At 36.1% G+C, this 27,627-nt stretch overlaps 1 protein-coding gene across 3 annotated transcripts; it reads left to right on the top strand.

The window, feature by feature from the left end:
* The first annotated feature begins 2,928 nt into the window (after nt 1–2,928).
* LOC138316603 (uncharacterized WD repeat-containing protein all2124-like) lies at nt 2,929–27,385 on the top strand. Of its 3 annotated transcripts, XR_011207658.1 has the most exons (10): nt 2,929–4,029; nt 4,170–4,291; nt 4,388–4,510; nt 4,744–4,830; nt 7,336–7,424; nt 15,341–15,560; nt 16,748–16,870; nt 26,675–26,784; nt 26,924–26,942; nt 27,105–27,206. XR_011207658.1 is itself a non-coding variant. In XM_069258290.1 (9 exons), exons 1-9 carry the CDS (start codon nt 3,965–3,967, stop codon nt 27,142–27,144), a joined length of 888 nt encoding a protein of 295 aa, XP_069114391.1. In that variant the 5' UTR covers nt 2,929–3,964; the 3' UTR covers nt 27,145–27,281. The 3 variants fall into 3 exon arrangements, 2 of the variants coding, with proteins under 2 accessions (XP_069114391.1, XP_069114383.1); XM_069258290.1 differs by lacking the exon at nt 26,675–26,784 and having other exon boundaries at nt 27,105–27,281; XM_069258282.1 differs by lacking the exons at nt 26,675–26,784; nt 26,924–26,942 and having other exon boundaries at nt 27,105–27,385.
* Nucleotides 27,386–27,627: the final 242 nt, after the last annotated feature.

Raw genomic sequence — 27,627 nt, 5'->3', positions numbered from 1 at the left:
ATTTCATTTCAACATTCGCTTATGGAACAGACTATTCCTATCATTGACGCTTCTTGAGTTACCTAGACACTACTAAGGATATGTGTGCGTAATTTTATGTCTTTCGTCATAGGTGTTTTAATAATGGCACCTAAACGTAAGGCTACTCGCAATCACCCTTACGATGCTACCAACCCGGCAAATTGGACTGTGAAAGAAATGAGTGAGGAACTCGCAAAAAAGGGTATTGTTGTTAATCACACATCAATTTCTAGAGTGGCATTTTTGGAAATGTGTAAGGACAGTGGGGTAAATGTGCTGTCCACCCATGGCCCACCTCCAGCTCAATCACCATCGTCGGAGTCGTCAAGAACTACTAGACAAAGAATCAACACTCCCGATGTCAATCTAGACTTTGAACAACGTGTTGATGTGAATAATATAAGACTGTCATCATCACGTATACCAAGACCAGTCATCAGTATGCCGGAACGTGACGTACTTTGTTTCGACGCGGAGCCCGTTCCAACGGTAGAGATTGAGCCTACTGTGATTGAGGCGGCCCGCACTGTTGATGGAAATGACATTTAAAGTCATCCAATCTACTCATGGAACAGCATTCAACGAGTATCTTTATGAAGATATCAATGTTTGTTTTTGGTTGAGTGTATATATGTTTTGGTTTTCATATAATACAATTTTGCAGTTTATCATATGTGTATGTTTTTTATAAATGGGGTATTAATTTGGGTACCCAAGGACAAAATTTAGTACCCATGCCAGCCCTGTAGTATCAAGTGTTAAAAGAAGCCTGATTAGCTGTTTACGAGATGCAAAAATATCGCTTAAGATTCATCTTTTCTTCTTAGCATATTTGTGTTCTAACAGAAACATCCAGACTGCAAAGCATATATATAAATTTATGTTTTCCTCAATCAATCAATAATCAATAATTATTCAGAGCTCAAAGTGGGGCCTAACTTGTTGACCGGACTTTGGTTTGTAAGGTGCCTACATGGTGACTAGAAAATTTGGACAAGAAATAAGATAAATATTTAACCCCAACTGAAAACATGGCAAGTTAAGCCTACATGAAATGTTGATTTCATAAATAACTCAAACTAATTCGGTTTCATAATTATAGGTCAATATTACTTGCAACACATCTATCTTTCAGCATACAGGTGATCACCTGTGCCAAAGGATTGAAGCCTTTCTGGGTCAAGAGTACATTGAATATATTAGAGCATTTATCAAAATATTTCATAGAAATTGTAAAAGATTTTGTTTAGTTTCTTGTATGATAAATCTATATGATTCCAATTGTTAGTCTTTATTTTGTCACTAAATACGACTTTTAATACATCATCGGTGAGGTGCATGTTACTAGCCATAAAGTTGTTTTTTTCATGCTTCAGAAATAATTAGGGAAAATAGGACTAAGTGTTCAGTTAATGCACATAATTTACAATTAAAGATTTTTTTACAGAATTTTATGAAACCTATTTACTAAATTTATTTACCTATAAAATGAAAAACAGCAGGTAATTAACGTATTGATTGTGATATTGTTTTCCATGGTAAGTTCTTTGATTATCTGACAATTGCATATGTAAATCGTTGCAAAAGAGATAATATTAATTAAAGTTTATGTAATCATAAGCTGTGTATAGAACTGTAAAACCATAAATTTCTAAGAAATAAGAATAAGCTATTCAAATACGTTGATGAAATAAGATTTTTTCAATATGCGCACTTTTGCATAATAGGATTGTACACAGACTTACAATATTGACTCAACAATGGGCGAGCGTACACTAAATGAATTGTTTAATAAACAACTTTACACTTGATTCAGTTAAATTACATCATATTCACTGAATTACTGCCTTAACTTTTACAGGATTAGTACAGCGTTTGTTCTACAAAGGATTTCAAGATAAATTTCCTACTTGAATATGTTGGGAGAAAAAATCAACGAAAAGGAAGCATTTGCAAGGGAAAGTGAAATATTACTTTGCAGCTAAAAAATGTGTTTACAAAATAATTTCAGAATTGTAATTCCAGATGTTACACATACTATTATAAACAAGAAGGGCGATATTTCGGTATGTAAAAATTAGCTAAGAATGGGGTCTTAAGCTCTTAATTAGAAGAGAAACATATCACTGCAATGCATTTATGCTTTTTGTTTTCCTCATCAGATTTCTTTATTCTATGGAAATGAGTTTTGTTCAAAGATGTTTATAATTGTTGACCGGACTGTTTTGTAAGGTGCCTACATGGTTTTTTAGAAAAATTGACAAAATCATGAGCTAAAAATAAAAAATGCCTATAGTTTCTGTTCTTCAATTAGTTTTTTTTTGATAATATAAATCTGCATATATTTAGTTTACAAATATCTTAAAATGCTTTAATGATGCATACTAAAAATGCTATATCGATGAATTTGCTTGAGAAAAAGATGCTGTACATGCTATGAAAGGTATAATAAAACTTTATATCAAAATCATCTAAAAAAGAAAAAAATTCGAAAAACAAATATGTTTGTGGCCACAATTTGGTTAAGCAATCCATGCAGAATATCTATGACTAATAGTGATTTCAAGGAACTTGCAAAACGGACGGAAGCCTCAATCAAGAGACTTTCCAAATCTTGACAAAAGTTGGCCTGAAAACTTTGGGCCAGGTGATGCTAACTAGTAAAGAAAATTACACAGAAAGTGTTGGAGGACTCTAGGACTTTGAGTCGAGATTCAAACTGGACTTTCATCATCGAAAGTGTGTTTTGTCACTCCAACGACGGCCTGAGCTTGAGCTTGCCATGATAACAAACAGATTGACATAGGCACCAAAAATAGTTTGCTGGCGTATATAACTTGCAAGTTTAGCATACAAGTTTGAATATCATGTAGACTCTGTCTTTTTACATCTTCTAACAGAGATCAGGTCATGCATTTTTCCTTAAGATGCCCAAATCAATGAATACCAAACAAGATTTGGGTCAATTGGTTAAAAATACAAAAGTTTTCTACAACTTTTTCGCAAGAAAAATGTCAAGGAGCATTTCTGAAATCATAAATTATATCTCACATTACATGAACAATTTTTAGAACACTTTGGGGTCATCAAGTAGCACATCTAGTTTACCCCTAAAAGAAATCATTGAAAACTATTATAATTAAGAAAATCCAGCAGATTTTCTTTTATTAATCGTTCAAAACAAAGCTATATACCAAACCGCATAGAAAATCAAAACATTACGGAAAAGTTAAAGTTTCAGTATTGTAAGAACATGAAAAACAAAAATATTTTGAACATCGTAGCAACCATTAGTATTTCAGGGATCTCTACAAAAATGCATATCTTAAAGATGCTCCACCGCTGACAAATGGTATTTTTTCACTATCAAAAACAGGAGCAGACAATTTAGTATTTTTCTTCAGTTACAAAAGTTACTTACTTTATACCATTACCACAATTGAAAAATTTGAGCTTCTTATGAAAAACAATTAATTGCATACCGAAAAAATTCTGTGGCACTATCTCTTATATAGAATGAAGTAATGATTGCGCATGCACCAAAGGCGAAATGAATTATTTTATGTTATTTTTTGTGTTAATTATGCATATATATGCACCATTAAACACCAACTATTGTTCAAATGTTGAATATCATTTATGCTCTGTCGGCAGTGGAGCATCTTTAAAAAGCTAGGTTTGAAGTTCAAGAGAGTTGCTTTATCAATGTTTCTATTGCTTAAACAGTTGGTTTCTCATAGGTGCACAGAGTTTGGGAAGTGGCAAACATGTATTGAACCAGCAATGAATAATCAAAAATTCAGTATCCTCTTTGACAAAGATGCTAAGCGGATATATGTACACTGCAATTTCTCAATAATTAATTATCTTTTGTATTACAGAATGTGCCAAGTTGAAGGCTGTTGTCCATAAGTGGCGCCAGTGTAGGTTTGGTGTGGTGGAAATGGAGGGTCACAGTGACCTAATTACAGACGTCTATGCTGATGGAAAGTTTCTGGTATCTGCTAGGTATATATTATTTCACAATCATATTACCCTAGGCCTTGTACATCATTAGAATATACTATATATAATATTGATAGTAATGGCAATCGGATCTGAGCAATTAATAAAATGCAAATTAATATTTTGTTTTTTAATTATCAAAGCCGAGACACAACATTGAAGTTGTGGGACCTTGATAGCCTAACAGAGATTCACAGCTTTGGCGGCCATACTGGAACGGTAACCTCGGTTACCATTCTCAACCGGGAAGATTCACTCAAAGTTTGTAAGTATAGAGTTCATCATTTAGTTCAAAGTTCTTGTAATATCACAGGAAATGAAATGCTTTTATTTTATGTTTTATTCTATATTTTTTTCCAAGGTGAGTCCATTGATGTAGATGTAGGGGAGAGAATCATCCTCAGCTGTTCCCTTGACTGCTCGTATAAAGTATGGTCCACAGGACTTGATGTCATCATACCACCAGCAACAGTGATCAGGGGAGGTAACTCTTACAGTCATTACCTAAACACATATTTATTTATGTCTGATAATAGATGCTATTTGGTTACTAAATGAGAAGGTGTATTTTAGATAAAACTATTTTATGTTTGTTTAGCAAAATATAAACATTCAGATAAGATAAAACTGCAGTTATATGTATGCAAGTGGGTGGTGATGGTTAAGATCATGTTCTTTTGAAAATCTGATCATTTATTTGAATATTTTCTATTGAAGGACAGTCTCTGCGGTCAGTGTACACATACAATCCTGTTACTAGGGTAGCTTTCCATTCTGGGGCTGTGGCTGTAATTACAGGGTCAGGTAAGTACATGTAAAACCCCAAAACTTAGAGGCTGTTTAATCTATGGCCTGGAAAGCTTTCCATTAGATGGCTGGATCAACTATAAGAGAATCACACAATTTCTTTGCTGTAATGTACAGTCAAATTTATTTATATAAAGATCTCCCAAGGGACAAAAATTCTCAGTCTCATAGTCAATATGGTCTTCATACACATATGGCCATATTGTGTTAAAATCAACCAATTGGGACCCTAGTTAAGTGGTCTTAATATGCAGATGGTCTTTATTCAGAGGTGGTCTCTAAGGCAATAGTAATAATAATAACTGCATGACTTTATTTGACAGTAAAGCTTGTACAGAGGACTCCACATAATCGAATAACGGTTATTTGAATATTTCGGTTATTTGCATAAAATTCTGCGGTCCCGATTTTTTACTTCTTTATCTTTGTTTTTCAACTCCGTGTATTTGCATAGACTTTTACATGACCTGTGGTTATATGAATAAAATATTTGGGAAATTCTAAAAATAAAATTGAATATTTTTCAATTTTGCAATTTAATTCGCCGATATATGTTTCAAGATACTTCGCTTTTACTAGAAATCATCATGGTGACAGATTAACGTTACCGTATGGCTTGTTATTATATGCATGAATCTGCAAAGGTATTCGACGCTGTTACGATTTACATCAGCAGCGGTTGATCATAACTGAAGCATGATCACTGACTCAAATATCTAATAAAAGCATTTGCACTTTCAAATATGTTTATTTATTAACGTAACGTACCTTAGTTCGCGATCGGTTGGAGAAACCATGCTTCCTTACAACAATCGCCATTCATGAGTAGTCTCGTTCAACCATAGTCTTGTTGACTACGACAGACATGTGCGAATCAAGCGTCTCGTTGAGCGAGACATAAAAGCATGCAAAATCGGCATGCAATGACTACCGCAAGTTTCGTACAGTATGTAGGATACAAAAGATACTTGCTACGTTGTTTCATTGCTACTTGAATATGCATTAATTTCTGAAATGTTATCAAGCTATTCGCTGTATAGATCAACAATACTAGTGGTGGGCGGTATTATCGGTATACCGATATATCCAGGTTCAGTTTGAAAATGATATGTATCGCGGTACGATTTAGTCATATCGGTTCACTCGTAATGATTCTGAAATTTCCGTTTATTTCCATGTAATTTTCATTTAATGGGAAATATTTTTAAAACGACCATTTGTATAAAAATTAAAACTAAAATATATGTTTTAACAACATTTAGACCAAATGTATAGGTTAAGATGGATTTTTGGGATGTTATTATACGTAGATTACGATCGATCTTGTGCTTAGTAACGTTTCAAAATGGCAGCCTTCATAGGCACGGATGATAACCTCTTAAAAATTCCCAAAGCAAAAGCGGCTGTATGGCAGCATTTTGGCCTTATAGTACGTAAAGAGGAAAGAAATAGCGAAGAAAACATTGCTGAATGTCGATTGTGTAGGGCAATCGTTAAATGTAGTGGCAGGATAACAAGCACAACAACAGTCAATCAATCAAGCATTTCCCCCCAAAAAAACAGAATAAAAGTGATAAATTCACAAAACATTTATTTCATATTCTTTTTAGGTGATTGACAAAAAAAAACCATGCAATTTTTATTGTACAAAAATAATACCAAAATATCATGATACGTATCATAAACACTTATGATCTATCGTGATATATCGAGAGAATTCTCAAAACACATTTAGGTCCAGTGAACGCATGGCTTCATCACCTGCCGCCTTTTTCGAATTCATACACATTTGTACACTAGGCCTACTAGTTGATTGGCACTTTGAAGTTTAATCACGATCGTAAGTTCATTTTGCCAGGCAAATGTAAGTAAATTTGTTTATTAGACCTATTTAGGTTCAGAATTGTAGACACAATTCAATCCTGTTTAGTTATTGCATTTGATATCGATCGTTTAGCTGTTTCTCAAATATTCTTGTGTCGATCTAACGTAAACAAGAATCTAATATTGGAATATTTTTTGTTATTGAACAATTAAAATTGATTTACAACTTCGAAAATAATTACTTGTTGTTCGTGTGAAGTGTAAATGATTTACGTATTTATCAAGTAAACGAAACAAAATCTATTTGCCTGTTCACATACATATGTGTGAGGTCAAACAAAGGTGCAAAATGTCATCTATTCGAATACTCCGGTTATTTGCATATTTTCTTCTGGAAAATGACTTATTCATATAAGCAGAATCCTCTGTACATGTATTTATGCCCAGCTATAGGTAACACATCCCCTGATTAACAAAAGCCCAAACAATATTTTCAAAAGCCCTGTAAGCAATTAAAAAGTTACTAATTAACCTAGTAATTTTTAATTTTGGCTGATGATAAAGCTAATGTTTGAAAGTATTTTTGCAAGTACAGGATAATTATAAAGTCATTTGTTTATGTAAGAACATAAACTTTGTATGTAAACAATTTGTATGCATCGTGATTGTACATTGTAGATGGTGGAAAAGTAGAATTGTGGGAAGCTGCTAGTGGGGAAAACATTGAGAGTACCAAGCAGTTTGATTCAGCTGTAACCGGGCTAAAGGTCTGCTATTCTTTTAATTACTATGAAACATATAAGATTTATTGGTGGCAACACATAACTAAATTCACAGGCACCTGAGTGAAGGTAGATAACTCTTACATGCCTCAGCTTAAATACATCGTGTTTGGTTTTAGATTTAAGTCTGCATGTCTGAAGAAAAAGATGTACTTAAAACTACTCCTGAATACTGGATCAATTTCAATGGAACTTTGCAGCAATGTTGGGGACCATGTGTAGATGTGCATGCAAGCTTTTGTTTGCAGAGATATTTTGATTGATTGCCATGGATATCAGATGACACAGGTTTTGTTAAATGTTCAATATAGGTGATTAGCTTTTGGATCAATTTTGTTTAAATATTGGTCAGGTTTTGTAACATATAGATGTCTATAATTTAACACATCATATTCTAACATAACGGTTACCATGGAAACAAAATAGAGGAAGACTTGGTTGTAGATAACAACCAACTAAATAATTTTACATAGACCACAGTGTTAAACTTTGTTAAAGTTTTGTACTGTATTATTAAAACAAAGGAATATTAGCTAGCTATTGTGTTCTATAATTAAAGTCTAGGTTCTCATATAACACTAGATAGAAAAAAAAGTTTGGGTCCTTCTGCTCAAACTCCAACTAGGGTAGCTTTATTGAAATCAGGCGCATTTTGCACTAAAAAATCCTGAAATTCTAATGTGTTTACCTATTCATTATCAAAGTTGATATTTTGAACCTAAATCTCAATATGAATTTCCAAATTCATGTCATGGTTATCTGGGAATAATTACCTGTCAGAAAACATTTTTACTTTTGAAATTCATAATTAGCCAGCCAATCAGCGGCCGGGTTAAAATTTTATCCTGGGCTCAATCTTGTATACACAGAGGCCATTTCGAAGGTCTTTTTTTTATTTAGTTGGTTGTTCCCTTGTAATGGTTTGGGAGGGCGGGTGTATATACAGTTAAACCATATTGACTTTCAGTTCTAGTTATAAATTGGTGAAGGAAAACAGAAGTAACTAGAAAAAAACATTGACCTGCAGTCTGTAATTGGCAACTTTCCAATACATATGGGTTTCAAGAAGCAGTTGCTTACCAAGGCATTGAGCATCCAGCCATCAACAATTCACAAAATTGACTTCTTGTAAACCACTACTCAGAATTTAACTAAAACAATCCTAATGAGGTGGGGATTCAAAAGTGCACAAATAGTTGGGTCTGTCACTCCCAGGGTCTGAGGGGTGGGGCCAAAAGGAGTAAATTTGGCAATAAATTGCAAAGCACTATTCTCTGAAAGTTTTGAATGGATATATCACTCATATATACTATAACAAATTCTATCCAACATTTTTTCCGTGCTTATAGCTTTATTTAATTTAATAATTCTGACTTTAAAATAAGTAGATGGATATCAATTTCTTTTGAAATAAAAAAAAAGTTTTCTTAAAGATATTTTACCGCTGACAAATGGTAAGTTTTATCTACAGTGTATTATAAATAGTAGCAGACAAATTATTATTTTTATTCTGTAAAAAAAATACTTACTTTCCACTATTTACAATCATTTGTCAGTTTCTTTCAGAACAAAAGTATTTGATACAATTAATTGCATTCCAATATGTATTTTTGTGTTAATTAGACATGTATATTATATTCATGATAAAATATCAATTACTGTCTAAATGATAACTATTGTTTATGCTCTGTCAGTGGGGAGCATCTTTAAATAAATGTCAATTATGTTTATTTGGATTCAAGCAGATGATTTTCAAATTGTCTTACTTACTAAGGAAGTTTGTGTTCAGTAGAAATAAAGCAATAAATAAATTTAAAAAAAATACTGTTGTCATAAGTATTTCACAGTTATAAAATGTTGATTATTCCATAGGATGGTGGGTTATGTGACTTAACACCTTCTCCAGAAGAGTGGAGGAGCACCTTATAGGGGTAGGGGTGCTTATTAAAAGATTTGTGCAGTCATTAATGATAATTTCAGTTTATGCTGGAAATGGCTTTAAATTAGCACGTGTAGAAACCTCTCCGTGCCCCCCGCGCCCGGAATAACCTGTAAGCCGCCGATATCGAGGTCAAATTTTCTGACCCGATTATGCATATTTTCTAGCTCTAAACCGTGTGACGTCATAATAGTCCATGGCTTATAGCTGTACTATAACTGATGTGCTATCACTTACATCAACGGTCACAGGAAAAGCTGATCAAAGATTTTTTTTTATGATTACTTTTGAGTGAAGTTAATCGTACAATAACTTTGGCTCGAATATAAATAACTAAAAGAGTGAAATTGGATGTTTCAAATACTCTAATTCATGCTCTAATAGCAGGTATCTTCGTGTAATTATGAAAGAAAATTCACACAGAAATAAAAGATTCAGATTTTTTGTCGAGGAGTTTAGCAACGAATACATGTTAGCTTTAATCAGATAATATTTTCCTGTAGTCTGTGTCTTTGATACATTGTGAATTGCAAAGTTTGTGACGACTATTAAATGAAATTTTATGTGACAATTAAAGAAGCATCAAGGATATGATGCTTGACATACGTACACACCGATGATTGATCATTACAAACATTGTTGTGTGTTACTAACCGAATAAATCGAGATACATTTATTACAATACCGTAAAACGTTTCAACAAGTGGTAGAAAGAAATTATTTCTGTTATTATAAAAGATCAAATAATTGAGATATTAAGCTAAACAAACTATTTTTTCAGACCGCGCGGTCGCTTTCAATTTTTAATCGATATACGAGTAGATACACCGATATAGATATATAATTAGCCATGCCTTTGGTTTGATGGTTATGTAATACCTTGACCAGGAGGTTGTTAACCTGTACACAGCGCCATTCATCGAATTCACCTGTAATTACCTGGCCGCGGGCAATTTGCTATTCGGTGGACTATATCGGGTATTCGCTATTGTCTTACTGTCAATCAGGTTAGGACATTCGTTAATTGGATTGTGATTTGAATTATGGAAACCCTGTACATCTATGCTCTAGGTTTTTTATTGTCACCTCCATTTTAAAAATTTAGATGTAAAAGCAAATGGAAATAAAATATACCTGATCATACCTAGGAATATACATTACATACATATATATATATGTCGTACACAGGTAAAACAATATATATATATATATGTCGTATACAGGTAAAACAATAATGGAAGTTGACTTATTCAGAAACAAAAATGGTTCTAAGAACTATTTCAACTAAATGTTTAACCTGAAAAATTATTCCGGTCTAGTACTGTAATTACGGAATCGTGGCATATAGCAATCTTCTGTAATTTCTAAGGTATTAGTAAAAATTCTAAGGATGTATTTTCACCGTTTCGAATCTAAATGTACTTACTTAAATGTCACTTAGTATATTTTTAAAAGGGTACATCATAAAGCAAGAATAACCATTTACTCGAAAAACTCAAATTGTAGATCTAATGTACACGTATATGTGCTGATGTATAGTACTAGCTAGGCTTACCTTGTGTAGCCACAGACTACTCTGACATCACAAGACCACGTGACCACCTAGCTCATTATCTCTGAACCGTAGTCGACACTACGCGTAAATCACGACCAAAACCAACCGATAGTGCTAAAAGCTAGGCGATTCGTTCGGTGGGACTTAATTTTTAGGTCATCTGACCCGAAGGGTCAGGATGACCTATAGTCGTCATGTTTCGTCCGTCGTCGTCCGCCGTGCGTCGTGCGTTAACTTTTCACATTTTGAACTTCTTCTCAAGTTCTACCAGTGCGATTTGGCTGAAACTTGCATGAAATGATCCTGACATGGTCCCGACAAAGTGTTGTTACTTTTTGGGTCGATCCGAAATCCAAGATGGCCGCCACAGCCGCCATCTTGAAAACACACATTTTGAACTTCTTCTCAAGTTCTACTGGTGCGATTTGGCTGAAACTTGCATGAAATAATCCTGACATGGTCCGGACAAAGTGTTGTTATTTTTCGGGTCGATCCGAAATCCAAGATGGCCGCCACAGCCGCCATCTTGAAAATACATTTTGAACTTCTTCTCAAGTTCTACCGGTGCAATTGGGCTGAAACTTGCATGAAATGATATTTTTAATCGATGACATGGATCCCGATAGAAATTAGTGCCTTTGGTTTGATTTATGTTTCAGACCAGGAGGTCGTTAACCTGAAATCCAAGATGGCCGCCATTCAGCGCCAATTCACCTGTAAATACCTGGCCGCGGGCAATTTTGCTATTCTTGGACTATATCGTTTCGCTATTGTCTTACTGTCATTTTAGGACATTCGTTAAACTTGGATTGCATGAAATGATTATGAAATGGTACATCTATGCAAAGTTTTTTATTTTTCACCTCCATTTTAAAAATTTAGATGTAAAAGCAAATGGAAATAAAATATACCTGATCATACCTAGGAATATACATTACATACATATATATATATGTCGTACACAGGTAAAACAATATATATATATATGTCGTATACAGGTAAAACAATAATGGAAGTTGACTTATTCAGAAACAAAAATGGTTCTAAGAACTATTTCAACTAAATGTTTAACCTGAAAAATTATTCCGGTCTAGTACTGTAATTACGGAATCGTGGCATATAGCAATCTTCTGTAATTTCTAAGGTATTAGTAAAAATTCTAAGGATGTATTTTCACCGTTTCGAATCTAAATGTACTTACTTAAATGTCACTTAGTATATTTTTAAAAGGGTACATCATAAAGCAAGAATAACCATTTACTCGAAAAACTCAAATTGTAGATCTAATGTACACGTATATGTGCTGATGTATAGTACTAGCTAGGCTTACCTTGTGTAGCCACAGACTACTCTGACATCACAAGACCACGTGACCACCTAGCTCATTATCTCTGAACCGTAGTCGACACTACGCGTAAATCACGACCAAAACCAACCGATAGTGCTAAAAGCTAGGCGATTCGTTCGGTGGGACTTAATTTTTAGGTCATCTGACCCGAAGGGTCAGGATGACCTATAGTCGTCATGTTTCGTCCGTCGTCGTCCGCCGTGCGTCGTGCGTTAACTTTTCACATTTTGAACTTCTTCTCAAGTTCTACCAGTGCGATTTGGCTGAAACTTGCATGAAATGATCCTGACATGGTCCCGACAAAGTGTTGTTACTTTTTGGGTCGATCCGAAATCCAAGATGGCCGCCACAGCCGCCATCTTGAAAACACATTTTGAACTTCTTCTCAAGTTCTACTGGTGCGATTTGGCTGAAACTTGCATGAAATAATCCTGACATGGTCCGGACAAAGTGTTGTTATTTTTCGGGTCGATCCGAAATCCAAGATGGCCGCCACAGCCGCCATCTTGAAAATACATTTTGAACTTCTTCTCAAGTTCTACCGGTGCAATTGGGCTGAAACTTGCATGAAATGATCCTGACATGGTCCCGACAAAGTGTTGTTATTTTTCAGGTCGATCCGAAATCCAAGATGGCCGCCACAGCCGCCATCTTGAAAATACATTTTGAACTTCTTCTCAAGTTCTACCGGTGCGATTTGGCTGAAACTTGCATGAAATGATCCTGACATGGTCCCGACAAAGTGTTGTTATTTTTCGGGTCGATCCGTAATCCAAGATGGCCGCCAAAGCCGCCATCTTGAAAACACATTTTGAACTTCTTCTCAAGTTCTACCAGTGCGATTTGGCTGAAACTTGCATGAAATGATCCTGACATGGTCCCGACAAAGTGTTGGTATTTTTCGGGTCAATCCGAAAACCAAGATGGCCGCCACAGCCGCCATCTTTAAAACACATTTTGAACTTCTTCTCAAGTTCTACCAGTGCGATTTGGCTGAAACTTGCATGAAATGATCCTGACATGGTCCCGACAAAGTGTTGTTATTTTTCGGGTCGATCTGAAATCCAAGATGGCCGCCACAGCCACCATCTTGAAAATACATTTTGAACTTCTTCTCAAGTTCTACCGGTGCAATTAGGCTAAAACTTGCATGAAATGATCCTGACATGGTCCCGACAAAGTGTTGTTATTTTTCGGGTCGATCCGAAATCCAAGATGGCCGCCACAGCCGCCATCTTGAAAATACATTTTGAACTTCTTCTCAAGTTCTACCGGTGCAATTAGGCTAAAACTTGCATGAAATGATCCTGACATGGTCCCGACAAAGTGTTGTTATTTTTCAGGTCGATCCGAAATCCAAGATGGCCGCCACAGCCGCCATCTTGAAAACACATTTTGAACTTCTTCTCAAGTTCTACCGGTGCGATTTGGCTGAAACTTGCATGAAATGATCCTGACATGGTCCCGACAAAGTGTTGTTATTTTTCGGGTTGATCCGTAATCCAAGATGGCCGCCAAAGCCGCCATCTTGAAAACACATTTTGAACTTCTTCTCAAGTTCTATTAGTGCGATTTGGCTGAAACTTGCATGAAATGATCCTGACATGGTCCCGACAAAGTGTTGGTATTTTTCGGGTCAATCCGAAAACCAAGATGGCCGCCACAGCCGCCATCTTTAAAACACATTTTGAACTTCTTCTCAAGTACTACCAGTGCGATTTGGCTGAAACTTGCATGAAATGATCCTGACATGGTCCCGACCAAGTGTTGTTATTTTTCGGGTCGATCCGAAATACAAGATGGCCGCCACAGCCGCCATCTTGAAAATACATTTTGAACTTCTTCTCAAGTTCTACCGGTGCAATTTGGCTGAAACTTGCATGAAATGATCCTGACAAGGTCCCGACCAAGTGTTGTTATTTTACGAGCCGAATGGAAATCCAAGATTGCCGCCACAGCCGCCATCTTGAAAACATATTTTGAACTTCTTTTCAAGTTCTATCAGTGCGATTCAGCTGAAACTTGCATAAAATGATCCTGACATGGTCCCGACAAAGTGTTGTTATTTTTGGAGTCGATCCGAAATCCAAGATGGCCGCCACAGCCGCCATCTTGAAAACACATTTTGAACTTCTTCTCAAGTTCTACCGGTGCGATTTGGCTGAAACTTGCATGAAATGATCCTGACATGGTCCCGACAAAGTGTTGTTATTTTTCGGGTCAATCCGAAAACCAAGATGGCCGCCACAGCCGCCATCTTTAAAACACATTTTGAACTTCTTCTCAAGTTCTACCGATATGATAATCTGAAACTTGCATAAAATGATCCTGACATGATCCCGACAAAGTGTTGATATTTTTCGGGTCGATCTGAAGTCCAAGCTAGCCACCACAGCCGCCATCTTGAAAATACATTTTGAACTTCTTCTCAAGTTCTACCAATGCAATTTGGCTGAAACTTGAATGAAATTATCCTGACATGGTCCCGACAAAGTGTTGTTATTTTTTGGGTCGATCTGAAATCCAAGATGGCTGCCACAGCTGCCATCTTGAAAACACATTTTGAACTTCTTCTCAAGTTCTACCGGTGCAATTTGGCTGAAACTTGCATGAAATTATCCTGACATGATCCCGACAAAGTGTTGTTATTTTTCGGATAGAAATTGAAAGTGATCTTGACATGGTCCTGCCAAAGTGACACCATATATAATTAATTACTATTGCCAAGGTAGTCAGATGAACGTTAAGGCTCTTTGGGCCTCTGGTTCTCATTGGCCATTTGATGGTAATTTGGACGTCGATGTTGCTGTTTCCATTTTTTGAAACACTGTGTCAGGATGGTGTCCTAAGACCATTGTTCTTCTTGCTAAGTTGTTGGTCATTATATTGAATTCTAAAAGGAAAGGTATAGCACCATGCATATTGAGCTTAAAGAAGGTTAATAAAAAATGCAAAAAAAATATTAATTTAAAATGATTAAGCAATTCAAATTAAAGCATTTTTGAAAAAAGAAGATTTATTTACAAAACTGATTCCAATCAATTCCAATATGTTGACAGGTTGAGGGAGACAGAATTTATTGCTGTTCAGATGAGGGTCTCATCAAAGTATTTGATGTTAAGGATGGCCACCTGTCGTGTTTGTTTGCATCTGAAAATATCAAGCCTGCTCCTGGCTGTAACCTCACAGAACGACCAATCAGGGGCCTGGCAGTTTCTATAGATACTGTATACTATGGCGACGAAGGCACCAACATTAAGGTTGTTGACTGGAAGAAAGGTAAATATTAAAACTCAAAAGGTGATGTAACATATATAAATAAGTTTGTTAGTTGAATTACACAAGTACCCCACCCCAGTACTCCAGGATGTTGAAAAATCAGAAAAATTGAAAAGACAGGGTTTATGGACAGGGTTTACCTGGCTGTTACTGCAGAGCAAAATTTTTCGTGATTTAGACCTTAAAAATAGAGAACAAAATGTTAGCAAATCAAATTACATACTTGACCAGAAACATCCTTGGGGGAAGGGGAACACTCACGGAACTTGTATAAATTTTGGCTCTGACCCCCCGGGGGCAGGAGGGCAGGTCCCAATAGGGGAAATACAGGTAAATCCTATAAATCGCTACTTGTCCTAGAGTTCTGCATGGATTGTAACCAAATTTTGCCACAAACATCGTTGGGGAAGGGGAACAGAACTTGTATAAAGTTTGACTTTGACCCCTCGGGGCCACGAGGGGCGGGGCCCAATAGGGGAAATACAGGTAAATCCTATAAATCGCTACTTGTCCTAGAGTTCTGCATGGATTGTAACCAAATTTGGCCACAAACATCCTTGGGGGAAGGGGAACAGAATTTGTATAAATTTTGACCTTGACCCCCCTGGGGGCAGGAGGGACGGGGCTCAATAGGGGAAAAAGAGGTAAATCCTATAAATCGCTACTTTTCCTAGAGTTCTGCATGGATTGTAACCAAAGTTGGCCAAAAACATCCTTGGGGGAAGGGGAACAGAACTTGTTTAAATTTTGGCTCTGACCCCCCTGAGGGCAGGAGGGGTGGGGCCCAATAGGGGAAATAGAGTTAAATCCTATAAATCACTATTTGTCCTAGAGTTCTGCATGGATTGTGACCAAATTTGGCCACAAACATCCATGGGGGATGGGGAACAGAACTTGCATAAAGTTTGGCTTTGACTTCCCGGGGGCAGGAGGGGTGGGGCCCAATAGGGGAAGTAGAGGTAAATATTCGAATTCCTTCCGAAAAGAAACAATGAACCTGTATTTAGAACATTACTTAGCATTACAAACCAGGTGAGCGATATAGGCCCTCTGAGCCTCTTGTTCAAAATTCTCATGGGGAGAAAGTGCGTGCACAGCATTTCCCAGCTGAAAGACATGTCGCGCGCGTTACAAATTTAGTATTTATTCAAGGGAAGATAATTTTTATCTATGGATTTATTTTGAAGGTGAAGTAAGTAAGCTGATGAACCACTTAGAAGAGTTTGGTATGACTGACTCACTCTGTTGCCATGGTGATACCCTATTGTCCTCATCCTATAATCTGGATACCGGGAGAGGATCCATCAATGGTAAGTCTTAAAACCTATTTTTATATTGGTGTACGTCACACCAACTACTGAGATCACTGAAGGACAGACACCATGATATGGCATGTTTATGTCTCCTGTCAGTATATGTGTATTTTGGTAGAATTTTTGTCGAATGTCCTTAGCTTGTCATAGTGGAAATATTTACATTGCCACTGTACAGTAGCTATATGTTGCTACTAACCCCAATGTATGTTATTTTCCAATATTAACATTGGCAGTTAGGCTCTGGCGTACTAATACCACAATCACAGTTCAAGAGGTCACGAAAATACTGGGTTTTAGTCAGTGTGAGAATTCACTAAAAAAATGCTAAAATATTCTTAAAATTGATCAATATGAAAATATATTCTAGTTAAAATATTTGAAATGGATTGAAGTGTTGTATCTATCTATGTATATTTGGTTTATCGATAGGACTATTTCATCTACTGCTATTGTTTAGTCGGTTGTTCAGGACAACAGACCAGAAACCAGTGCCACCCAGTATTTCCTGCCAAAGCTGTTCCATCCACTGATATTTTTCTCTGTACATACGTATAAGTTTTATTTTCATGCTTTATTTTTTATCTATTTTATTTTTTTAAATGATAATGACTACTTTAAATGTAAATATAAGCATTGGATGTCATATTTTTGACATGCATTGGTGTATAACATACAATGTACAGTGGACCCTCGATAATCCGGACACCTTCGTTCCCAGCCTAAACCGTCTGAAGTACAAGTTTTCCGGACTGCCAAATTCTGTGTTCTTAGTCAATTAAATTGTCACGTACGAGTTACTCCCCTTGACCTCGTAATCGATGATAGGCTTTTATGTAATATAAGTGTATTATAATTAATACTTCGTTTGTTATGTTTTATAGGCATTCTTATATCATTACGTTAAGAATGTTAAATAAACGCATTTCTTTTTCAAAATACGAAACCTAAAGCCATAGTTAATTACGTACTATGTATGCATATAGCTATGTATCCGAACCTTGATCTGTCGTACAGCAAATTGCCTAACGAATTATCAATATCATCTACATTCTTGGCATGATAACAAATAGTTGTGAACATTTTATGAACTCATATAATTGTTATTTTGTATAATGTGTGTTTTTAATGACCATTTCCACAAGTCTTTGCTTTCTGACTTACAGACGTGTGTAACAACCAAGTGCCCGTTCACGTCTATCTTTGTGCACAATGTCACACACGTGTAAATGGCATGTGCTGTAGCTTTTATATCTTATACCACAGACAATGAATTCGAATAGATTCACATACATTTAAAATTCTTGTTAATTTTGTGAGTAGTTTCCACTTTATTGTATCCGATACTCATAGCGATATATTCTGTATGCGAAACAAGTAAGGTACAGTATCTACAACATACGTACCCATACCCAAGCTCAAACTGCATGTTTAAAAGCGTGTGGCAAATAAAATATTGGGTATCTCAATTACAACACTGAAGTTTGATCTCCTATAGAAAATCAACAAACTGTTACATGACTGCATGTACCCGTGTGAAAGGTGTTCAGGTAAACCAGACATGTTAACCTTTGGTGACCAAAAATAGGTAGATTTTTAACTCAAAAGCGGTAGCATTGCACATGGCATTTTTCATGGCGCGTCATAGATATATAGATATCAATAATATGCAAAATAATTACAAAAACATATTTTGTTAACAAATTATGTTTTAACTTTGATTATCACCATAGGCCTTGCATTGGTGGCTCATTTTGCATTTTTTAAATGTTAATTAAGGCTTACTTTACATTTAGAAGATGAAAAATGCCAATAAATACATTGTATTATTTCAATGATATTTATCACCTTTTTTAAATATACAAGTATTTGTTTGATTTTTAGGTCATCTGACCCGAAGGGTCAGGATGACCTATAGTCATCATGCACCGTCCGTCGGCGTCCGCCGTCTGCCGTGCGTAAACTTTTCATTTAAACGACTTCTTCTCAATTACCATAAGGGCTACCAAAGTTGTGAAAATAAATGACCTTGACCTACTTTCAAGGTCACGGGGTCAAAAAGGCTGAAATCTTTGAACTACTTCTTCTCAATAACCATACGGCCCAGAGTATTCATATTTGGCCTGTAGCATGCGGGGATGAAGGGCTATCAAAGTTGTGAAAATAAATGACCTTGACCTACTTTTAAGGTCACAGGGGACAAATAGGCTTAAATCTTTGAATGACTTCTTATAACTAACCGAAAGGCCCAGAGTACTCAAATTTGGCTTGTAGCATGCTGGGATGAAGAGTTACCAAAGTTGTGAAAATTAATGACCTGGACCTACTTTCAAGGTCACAGGGGTCAAATAGGCTAAAATCTTTGAGCGACTTCTTCTCAATAACCATAAAGCCCAGAGTACTCATATTTAGCCTGTAGCATGCTGGGATGAAGAGCTACCAAAATTTGAAAATAAATGACCTGGACCTACTTTCAAGGTCACATGGGTCAAATAGGCTGAATTCTTTGAACGACTTCTTCTCAATAACCATAAAGCCCAGAGTACTCATATTTGGCCTGTAGCATGCTGGGATGAAGATCTACCAAAGTTGTGAAAATCAATGACCTTGACCTACTTTCAAGGTCACAGGGGTCAAAAAGGCTGAAATCTTTGAACGACTTCTCAATAACCATAAGGCCCAGAGTACTCATATTTGGCCTGTAGCATGCTGGGATGAAGGGCTACCAAAGTTGTGAAAAATAATGACCTTGACCTACTTTCAAGGTCACAGGGGACAAATAGGCTAAAATCGTTGAGCGACTTCTCCTTAATAACCATAAGGCCCAGAGTACTCATATATGGCCTGTGCCATGCGGGGAAAAAGGGCTACCAAAGTTATGAAAATGGATAACCTTGACCTGCTGTCAAGGTCACAAGGGTCAAATAGGCTAATATCTTTGAACGAGTTCTCAATAACCATAAGGCCCAGAGTACTCATTTTTGATTTCCTATACAGCTATTGCCAAATTAGTCAGATGACCGTTAAGGCCCTTGGGCGTCTTGTTCTTTCACTTTTCTTTTTTTTTTTTTTAATACATACTGGACTCATTTTCTTTCGATTTGTGCAAGAAAAAATACAAATATTTGTTTCTAAAATTTACACCAGTATACTAGAAAATTAATCCTCCTGATAGAAAAATATAATTTTTTTAGTGATATCCTGAAAAAATAAACCAAAATCCGGCTCCTTTATTAGAATCACCCCATTCCAAAATGGCGGCCATTACGATTGCAAAGTTTATGACTTTCGCCAGACACTATACGCCTATTATACTTTAAAAACCTGTGTAAATCATTTCAATTATAAGTAGTGTTTGTTTTTGAAATGATGCTTACTAGTTTTAAGCACAAAATTTATTGAAAGGCCAGAAGATTGTTTCCTTACGGTAGGCCTACTGAAATACGTAATACACATCGTTACACTCAGACACAATAAGTGACACCACAGAGCCAAGGTGGAACTAGCCCCAGGCTGCTAATTAGCACCAGTGGGTGTTGGTCAAGGAGTGTTCACACCTCCTTTTTTTACTTAATTATGAAGCCAGTCCCCCTACTCAGTCTGGTATGCAATTTGAAGCCGCCATGGCAGCCCCAACTGACTGTAAAAAATTCAGAAATCGGAAGAAGAAAAAAATTAGACGATGTTTTGCAGAAATCGGAATATTTGGATATTAAATCGGTAGGCGGAATATCAGCCTCAGAAGCGGTAGACTTCCGCCAGAATCGGTAGGGTTAACAAGTCTGGGTAAACACCTTTGGCTATATATGACCTGGCAGCCGTAGTCATGACAATACACACACAGTGTTAAGTGATAGTGTGTATTGTACACATGACTTTAGTTTCCCTTGGATTTTCTCGGCACGTGGCGACAACAAATTGTCCGGATTATTGCGGGAATTTATTAACAAAAGTTACATTCCATTCCCGACATGGAGTTCCTGATTTGGAATACGAATTTCCGGACTAGTGATTGTAAATAACGTTACGGAAATCCGTTCCCTGACATTTCCGTCTGGATTGTGAGTTTTCCGGACTATCGGCGTCCGGATTATTGCGGGTCCACTGTATATAATACACCAATGTATGTCAAAAATATGACAACTGCATGCCTATATATGTAAAATTCTATCACTCTGAGACTTATTACACAGGACAGCAAAGAGTTACATTCTACCTTTAGTCACATTATGCTGAAAACTTGCCAATCAGTGTCCCACTCTGCATTGTTAGCCTACCTACCTCAACAAGGAAAATGAACTTATACCATGATTTAGCATCTGCAATCCCTCCTCCATCATCAACATATTCATGCAGGCATGAAGGCTGTCAATTTAGTTTGGTCAAATAATGGATTGACCACTTTAATCAAGGTCACAGGGGTGAAAGTCTTACTCTGGATTTTATGTCTTTAAGGAGCCCTAGCTAAGACCATATATGGTTAGTTGGTGTAGCATGCTGATATAAAAAGCTACTAATAGTTTGCTCAAGTAAATGTCCTTGACCTTCATTTAAGGTCATGATCAAGTCAGATACTAGCCTAAAGATAACGAAAGACACCAATATCAGGCCTTGATTTCTCAAAATAAACTGAAGTGAAAAACTGCTTCAGTCAAAATTTTTCATATAAGTTACAGAAGAAGAAAAGCTTACCTGGTAATTTTTAGGTCACCTGAGACGAAGTTGACTTCTTCTCCAAAATGCTGAAGCAATTTAAATGAAATTTTGCACAAACATTCTAAGGCATAAGGCCAATCAAAATTGTGAATTATATGGTCCCCACTTCTCAGGGGGCTGTGGGAGGGGCCAAAAGGGGTAAAATTGAGTAAAATTTCAAAAATCTTCTTCTCTACTCACAGATGTGGTAGAATCAAATACTCTTCATAGATAGAAAGGTCTTAAGGTCCTTTACAAAAATTGTGAATTATATGACCCTGGGGTCTCTAGTTTCCCCCTTAGGAGGGGCCACGTTTACTATAGTTTATATTGGAAAAACACATTTTTGCGCATTATTTGGTCATTTGTTATAGGAAATGAGTCAAATGTTGTCAGAATTATCAGTATGAGATAAAATTTTCTATGACTGACCCCCCAGGGGCCTTAGGGGCGGGATCAGAAGGGTTCAAATTGGCTAAAACTTTAAAAAAATTCTTCTGAAATTCTGGAAATGGTAGAATCAAATACTTTTCATAAATAGAAAGGTCTTAAGGTCTTTTACAAAAATTGTGAATTATATGACCCTAGGGTCTCACGTTTCCCCCTGGGGAGGGGGTCAAGTTTACTATAGTTTATATAGGGAAAGCACATTAATGAGCAAGTTTTGCCCAATTTTCATTGGAAACGAGTCAAACTTGGTTAGAATTATTAGCCTGAGATAGCATTTTAATATCATATCCACATTGGTCCTGGCCGACCCCCTGGGGGCAGAGGGGCGGGGCTAAAAAAGGGTCAAATAGGCTAAAACTTCAAAAATCTTCTTCTGAAATTCTGGAAATGGTAGAATCAAATACTTTTCATAAATAGAAAGGTCTTAAGGTCCTTTACAAAAGTTATGAATTATATGACCCTGGGGTCTCACGTTTCCCCCTGGGGAGGGGGTCAAGTTTACTATAGTACTAGTCCTAGTGTTCTACATGGATTGAAACCAAATTTGGCCAGAAACATCCTTGGGGGTAGAAGAACAGAGTTTGTATAAATTTTGGTTCTGACCCCCCGGAGGTAGAAGGGGCGGGGCCCAAAAGGGGAAATAGAGGTAAATAAAAGAAATCACTACTGGTCCTAGAATACTGCATGGATTGAAACCAAATTTGGCCAGAAACATCCTTGGGGGAAAAAGGAACAGACTTTGTATACATTTTGGCTCTGATCCCCAGGGGCACAGGGCGCAATAGGGGAAATAGAGTTAAATCATATAAATCGCTACTAGTCCTAGAGTTCTGCATGGATTAAAACCAAATTTGGCCAAAAACATCCTTAGGCATAGGGGAACAGAGTTTGCACAAATTTTGGCACTGACCCCCTAGGGGCAGGAGGGGTGATGCCCAATAGGGGAAGTAGAGGTCAATTTTCCTTCAGGAACGAATTATGAACCTGTATTCAGAACATTATTTGACATTACAAACCAGGTGAGCGATACAGGCCCTCTGGGCCTCTTATATTTAAATCTACACTTTTGCTTTGAGAAATCATAGCCTCAAAATTTTAAACTGGTATCACTCAAGGATTTAATGTTTCATACCTCATTCAAGATTAAAAACATATTAAAAGTGTAATGATTTATTTTAGGAACTTTGACCTGAGAATGCCAGAGAGGTTTCTGGTAGTAGTGATTTGGATCTATAGGTTATAAGTGAATCTGGTCCTTTAGGGTTAACATTGAAACACAGTATTTTGATTTTTGCAAGCCTTGGCAAGCAAACTAAAAAACTTCAAGATGAGTTTCATAGAATCTGATAAGAAATAAACACAAATTTAAGATACTTTTTATCACATTACTTAACAACCAACATTTCAAAGAATATAACGTAAAAATATTTTTCAAAAACCCAGTTGAGGCTGCCATTTTGTCCTACCGTCCTCAAAATCCTGATGTCATATTTTATTCTTTCTCAGTCATGACATCACAATGAAATTCCAGCCAGTGGAAATCGCTCTATATTACATCAGTGATATCAGGGCTCTTGCTGGGCCGTTTTGCCGGCCAATTATCGGCCCCATTCTCAATCTCAAATACCCATGTTTTTTCACAATTCCTCAAACTGATTTTCACAGTCACCTTTGTGTTGAAAAAATCAAAAGGTCAATGGCCAAAATGCTATGCTTTCGAGTGGTTTGTCGCCAATAAATCAATGTACTCATCACTCTAATGATATGTTAAGTGTTCTGTCGATTTAGCGTATATCCTAATCGCCATTGCGAAAGTAAAGCAAGGAGACAATGTCTCGAAACTCAAAATTTTACGGAAAGCAGATTGACAATAAAATAAAAGAAAGAATGTTGTTGCAATTGACATTCGATTGTTTTGTAGTCAATTTAAAAAACATTAGATCAACTACCATTGGATATATTTTTCTGTATCCAAAGGAGTATATCTACGGGTATGCAAATATTGTGAGTATTTTGTTATGCACAACTCTACAAGACAGTGACAGTCCGTTGCTGTCAGCTAATTTAGACAGTTAGGGAAAGGGCATTGTGAAATTTCAGCCAGGAGATAATGTCTCCAAAAAACTACAGAAAGAAAAAAAATTCTCTCTGATGAACAATTTTGTAACAAAGCCGAGATCAAGTTTACATGAAAAGTGAAATGTTGACTGTATAATGAGAATGGTGTCAGAGGGTCCTTTTTTACCTTATATTACTGCCAGTTGCAAAATGCTGTCAGCAAATTTTGACAGTTCAGAGAAAGAACTTTGGACTTCTAAATTACTAGCCAAAAGTAAAACTTAAATAAATTGCTTGAAATAAATAGTTTTTTGTTGTTTTTGTTATATTTGACAAAATATAATTTCCACAATTTTGGTCAATACCGCGATGATTTTCACAATTCTGACGGCTCCAGCCCCATTCACACAAAAGTGAGAGAGAGTCTAGGATATATGCAAAAATATTAGGCGAAATCACTGGATATCAGGCGAATTATGTGATTATTCAGAGTATTTGGTAAAAATAACCTTCAATTCAATATAAGCATTGCTCATAATTTATGGTTTTTGATAATTTCAACTAAACACTCATGAATTAACTTTTAAATGACAAAAATAACCAACTATAACAAACATATAAAAACAGTGCTTTCAATAAGGTACACAATCATTTCTTTATTGTGTATGTGGTCTTATTTTGCTGGAGGAGTTTAAAAATAAAATAATTGCCTACTAATTGATAAGTTATTTTGATTTTTTCTAATCTCATTTTTCATGACATTCAGGTAGAATATTAACTTATACAAGTTATTTTTGTTAGAATTTCGATCTTAGGTTTAGATTTTAAAGTGAACAGTCGGGCAAGGATGGCTAAAGTCGGTAAAAATGGTGTGAATGTATCCAATATAATTTCTTATGAAATGGAAAAATAAAATCTCTTGTCAAAATCTGTCTGCGTACGAAGAAATTAATTTAAAGTATGGAAATTCTAAAACATCCTCCCGGCTCACTATGTCCGTGGTTACATTTCCACGCAGCCTCGCTTTCAATGCTTTCAACTTTTCTTTACTTTAATGGTCACCGTCGTATTAATATGTGAGAACTTTTGGAAGGCCAATGAACGCATTTAGACTGGTTTTCTTTGCCCGACTATTCACTTTAACATTTACTCTGGAGGAAAAGCTAAACAGATAAAAAATCAATATTCCAGGGCATTAAACTTCTGTAAAAAATTCAAAACAAAATAAGAGTTCACAGAATTTTTCGTTATTGCTAAATTTGAAATAAATCAAAATTGACTTTCTCAGTTTATATGTACTAGGTATAACTGTGTCCTACTTTCGTCTGTAAGTTAAGCGGTATCTGTGACATTCGCTGGAGAGCTCTTATGGATCCCTCAAGGGGGTCATCAAACCTTTGTCTGTACTCTAGAGTTGATATCGCTGTTTCTAAAGTAAAGCTGTACTATTATCGTGTGGGAATGTTTACGTTATTGCATACAAAAACATCTTTTATTGCGTAAAAATACTTTGAAAATGTATATATTTGTAATTTGGGAATAGACAAGAGTACTTGTACTTATCATAATTGCACTATCATATTTAGGTCATCTGATGGGGTCAGGATGGCCTATAGTCATCATGCTTCGTCCGTTGATGTGCATTCTGCACCGTCTGTAAACTTTTCATTCAAACTTAAGACCAAAAAGTCCGGGGTAATGATATTTGGCCTGTAGCATGCTTTCATGAAGGGCTTCTTATTTAAATTTGTTCAAATGAATATCATGCTTTGTCTTTCGTTGTGCTCCATCCGTAAACTTTTCATTCATCCAACTTCTTCTCCATAACGGAAAGGCCCAGGGCACATATATGTGGCCTGTAGCATGCTGGGATGAAGGGCTACCAAGTTTCTTCAAAAGAAAGCATGACCTTGATCTTCGTTCAATGTCAAAGTGGTCAAATAGGCTAAAATCTTTAAACAACTTCTTGTGAATAACTAAGGGGCCAATAGACTTTATATTGGGCCTGTGAAAAGCTGGGATGAAGAGATACCAAGCTTGCTCGAATGAATGACTTTGACCTCCATTCAAGGTCACAGGGGTCAAATAGTCTTAAATCTTGAATAACTTCTTGTGAATAAATAAGAGGCCTAGAGATCTGATATTTGGCATGTAACAAGCTGGGATGAAGGGCTATCAAGTTGATTATGACTTTGACCTTCATTCAATGTCTCATTCATCTAATATATCAGAAACTGAACTTCTTCTATTTGAAAAGTTCTTTGTATTGCTTAATTGTTCTCCGAAAATCACCACCTTAAAAAAATGTATTACCTCTTTTCTTATTTAACTGATGTCAAGGTTGATGACTTCATGCGAAATACAACAGGAGGCCAAAGGGCTGTAACGTTCTGATGAACGTTAGGGCCTTTTGGTCTCTTGTTGTTTTTCTTAATGGAGTTTAAATCTGTGTATTTCGTTCTGCTATGCACAAATTCTAACCACTTGAAAACTAATTTAAAAAGAGACATTTGAAAGGAGTTCAAATCCAAATTCATATCCAAATATTCAAATTTATGCAAAACATCTTCTTAATTGTTTTTTCTTTTGATTTCATAGTAGGTTGGGGCTGCCATGGCGGCTTCAAAATGCATTACAGACAGAGTAGGGGGACTGGCTTGATAAATTTTTGACAAATCTATGATTGAGACCTGATATATGATTACCAGGTATATTTTATTAGATTTTATTAGCCAATGCTTCTGTACAGTAGTTAAATTTTGCGAGTGTAAAATTTCGCATATTTTTTGTGGTAACTAAACGATTTGCAAGGGGTTATTTTCACAAATTTTCTTTGTTGCTTTTCAGAGCATCATTCTTATGACAGGTAGGCAAAATATGTAAAACTATGAACTTGATTTATTTCGTGAGGTATTAAATTTTTGGAATTTGGATAGATCCACGAATTTAATGAAATCAAAACCCCACAAAATGTATCAACTATACAGTAAAGCGATTACAGTACAAGATTTTTGTTTTGTTTTTACAGTACGTTACCTACCCGAGGGGAACTACATGTCTACAATTGACGATGAGGAGACAGAGAGAATTATAGCCATTACTAGTACAATCCTTCCATCAGATAGAGTCACACTAGTAACAGCAGGAGTACAACTAAAAATCTGGACCATCGAGCCCCTGAACAGGTCAGTCATTTTAAAGTCAACTCCTGTTAACATCATATGTTGTTTAATTCCATTTTATGTGCATGTTCTGTTATGCCATATTTTCCAGACAAGTCGCACCTGTGCATAAGTCGCAAAGGCCTTTTTTCGTTCATGTATAAATCACACTGGTAAATAAGTTGCACCTAAACGTTAGGCCCATATACCCACGTAACCATGTGTATGCGATCAATCTCTAGCCTTACGAAGACTTGCTAAAGTCTGATGCATTGCATGAAGTTTTCTTGATATTATCATTCTTATAAATTCAAAAGAAATTTGAGTGTTATAAGTAACCAAATAATGTACCTTTTATTTGGCAAAAATATCTGGCCATGATTTATTATT

Source organism: Argopecten irradians, chromosome 1 (genome assembly GCF_041381155.1).
Source record: "Argopecten irradians isolate NY chromosome 1, Ai_NY, whole genome shotgun sequence".
In the NCBI taxonomy this organism is placed as follows: Eukaryota; Metazoa; Mollusca; class Bivalvia; order Pectinida; family Pectinidae; genus Argopecten; species Argopecten irradians.
The sequence above is the reverse complement of the archived record's forward strand: the minus strand, read 5'-3'. Positions and strand labels throughout refer to the sequence as shown.